Consider the following 1,637-nt stretch of genomic DNA (forward strand, 5'->3'; position numbering starts at 1 on the left):
TCATAATAATGACGTGTCAAATCTTAAATACGGTACTCGTAACCTTAAAACTCCTTTCAAAGTGAAAGTAACCAAAGATATAAAGAACATTCAAGATGATAATCTTTTTGTTGAGAATACTAGAGAAGAGAAGGATCTAGATGAAAAAGTTGGAAATGAAAAGGTTGAAAAAGAAGAAATACCAGAATCTTATGAGGATATCCCAAGAAATAAACAAGAAGAGGATGTTAAAAAGCTGGAAAAGAATATTAAGAAGAGAAATGTATTAAAAAACGGAGAGAAAGAACTTAATGAAGGAAAAAATAATTCAAAAGATACTCAACTTGTAAGAAAGAAAACTAACTTGAGAGAGAAGAAGGAGTGTAAGAAGCTTTATAAAAGTATAAATAATGATCGTTTTTACATAGACACTCGTCCAATAATCTCAAATGATGTATACTTAGTTAAGCAATAAGGTTTAGTATATTAATCAAAGAAAATAGAGGTAAATAGTATGTTTAAATATCTACTTAATAAAGATCATCATTCTTGTTTTTTCTTATATAATAGAGAAAATAGTAAAGCTAATATTAAAAGTTTTAATTTCTTGTTTTCTCATTAAAGTTTTTCCTTCATAATACTTGGAATGCTTTGAAATACCTGTAACTATACCAAATAAGCTTTACTATATAAATCATTCAATAATGAATACTTATATTTTAATAAATTGTGTAGATTAGAATGCTATATATTTATTAAAAGTATCCAATTACTTAAGTTTATCTTCTGCAGCAACAACAATAAGAAGTGAGGCAAAGTAAGAGGACAAACAATACTGGAACTGTATATACAATAATCCAAAATACATATTCTGGAATTCCATACTTATCAAAGAATGATTCTTGATCATCTTCATCATCATTATCATGATCGCCTTGATTATCAGTTGGCTTTTTTGTAGAATCAGTAGTATCCATAGTAACACTCTTTTGATAATCTTTAGTTGTAGCAACTGAATCATTTCCTGTATTAACTCTCTTTCTAATATTGACCAACTTAGATACAGCCTTTAAGAATCCTTCTCCATCAAATGTAGTATGCTTAGTTGTGGAAGTTTCTGTTGGTGTAGAAGTTGATTGATATTTAGTAACATCCTTCTGATAACCATCATCTGATTTTGTATATGTATTTTTGCCAACAGTATAATCTTCAGTCTCCAAATCATCAGAAGTTCCCATAGGAGTAACAGTCTTATAAGAATTGGTCTGATCAGCTCTCATAACTTTACTAGTCTGTTTTGGCATGGTAGTCCCTTGAACAGTTGGTTCAACATTAGATGTCTGATCATAACTCTTATCAGTACTAGTAGTAGTACCAGTAGTAGTCTTATCCATACTTTGATAAGTTTCAAAATCTTGAGTAGAAGCTGTTGATTCATTTTCATAAATATCAGATTCACTACTGGAATTATAAGTTTGTGAAGTTGTATTGGTATCTTTGGATGTACCAGTTTGTTTAGACATATCTGACTTGGATGTTTTACTTTCATCATAATCAAATTCTGTGGTCATTTTATTATCAGTTTGAGAATTGGTTTCTTCATCAACTTTGGTTTCAACTTCAGAATCCATGTCAAAAACTTCATTTCCCAAGACAGA

General features: G+C 29.4%; 1 protein-coding gene across 1 annotated transcript; it reads right to left on the bottom strand.

Annotated features, from left to right (window-relative positions):
• Positions 1-758: 758 nt before the first annotated feature.
• On the bottom strand, positions 759-1,610 carry Chro.70544 (hypothetical protein). The annotated part of the gene is made up of 1 exon (XM_659950.1): positions 759-1,610. One exon carries the CDS (start codon positions 1,608-1,610, stop codon positions 759-761), a length of 852 nt encoding a protein of 283 aa, XP_665042.1.
• Between the last annotated feature and the right edge of the window lie 27 nt (positions 1,611-1,637).

This window comes from Cryptosporidium hominis, assembly GCF_000006425.1.
Source record: "Cryptosporidium hominis TU502 chromosome 7 CHRO017110, whole genome shotgun sequence".
NCBI classification, from domain to species: Eukaryota; Apicomplexa; class Conoidasida; order Eucoccidiorida; family Cryptosporidiidae; genus Cryptosporidium; species Cryptosporidium hominis.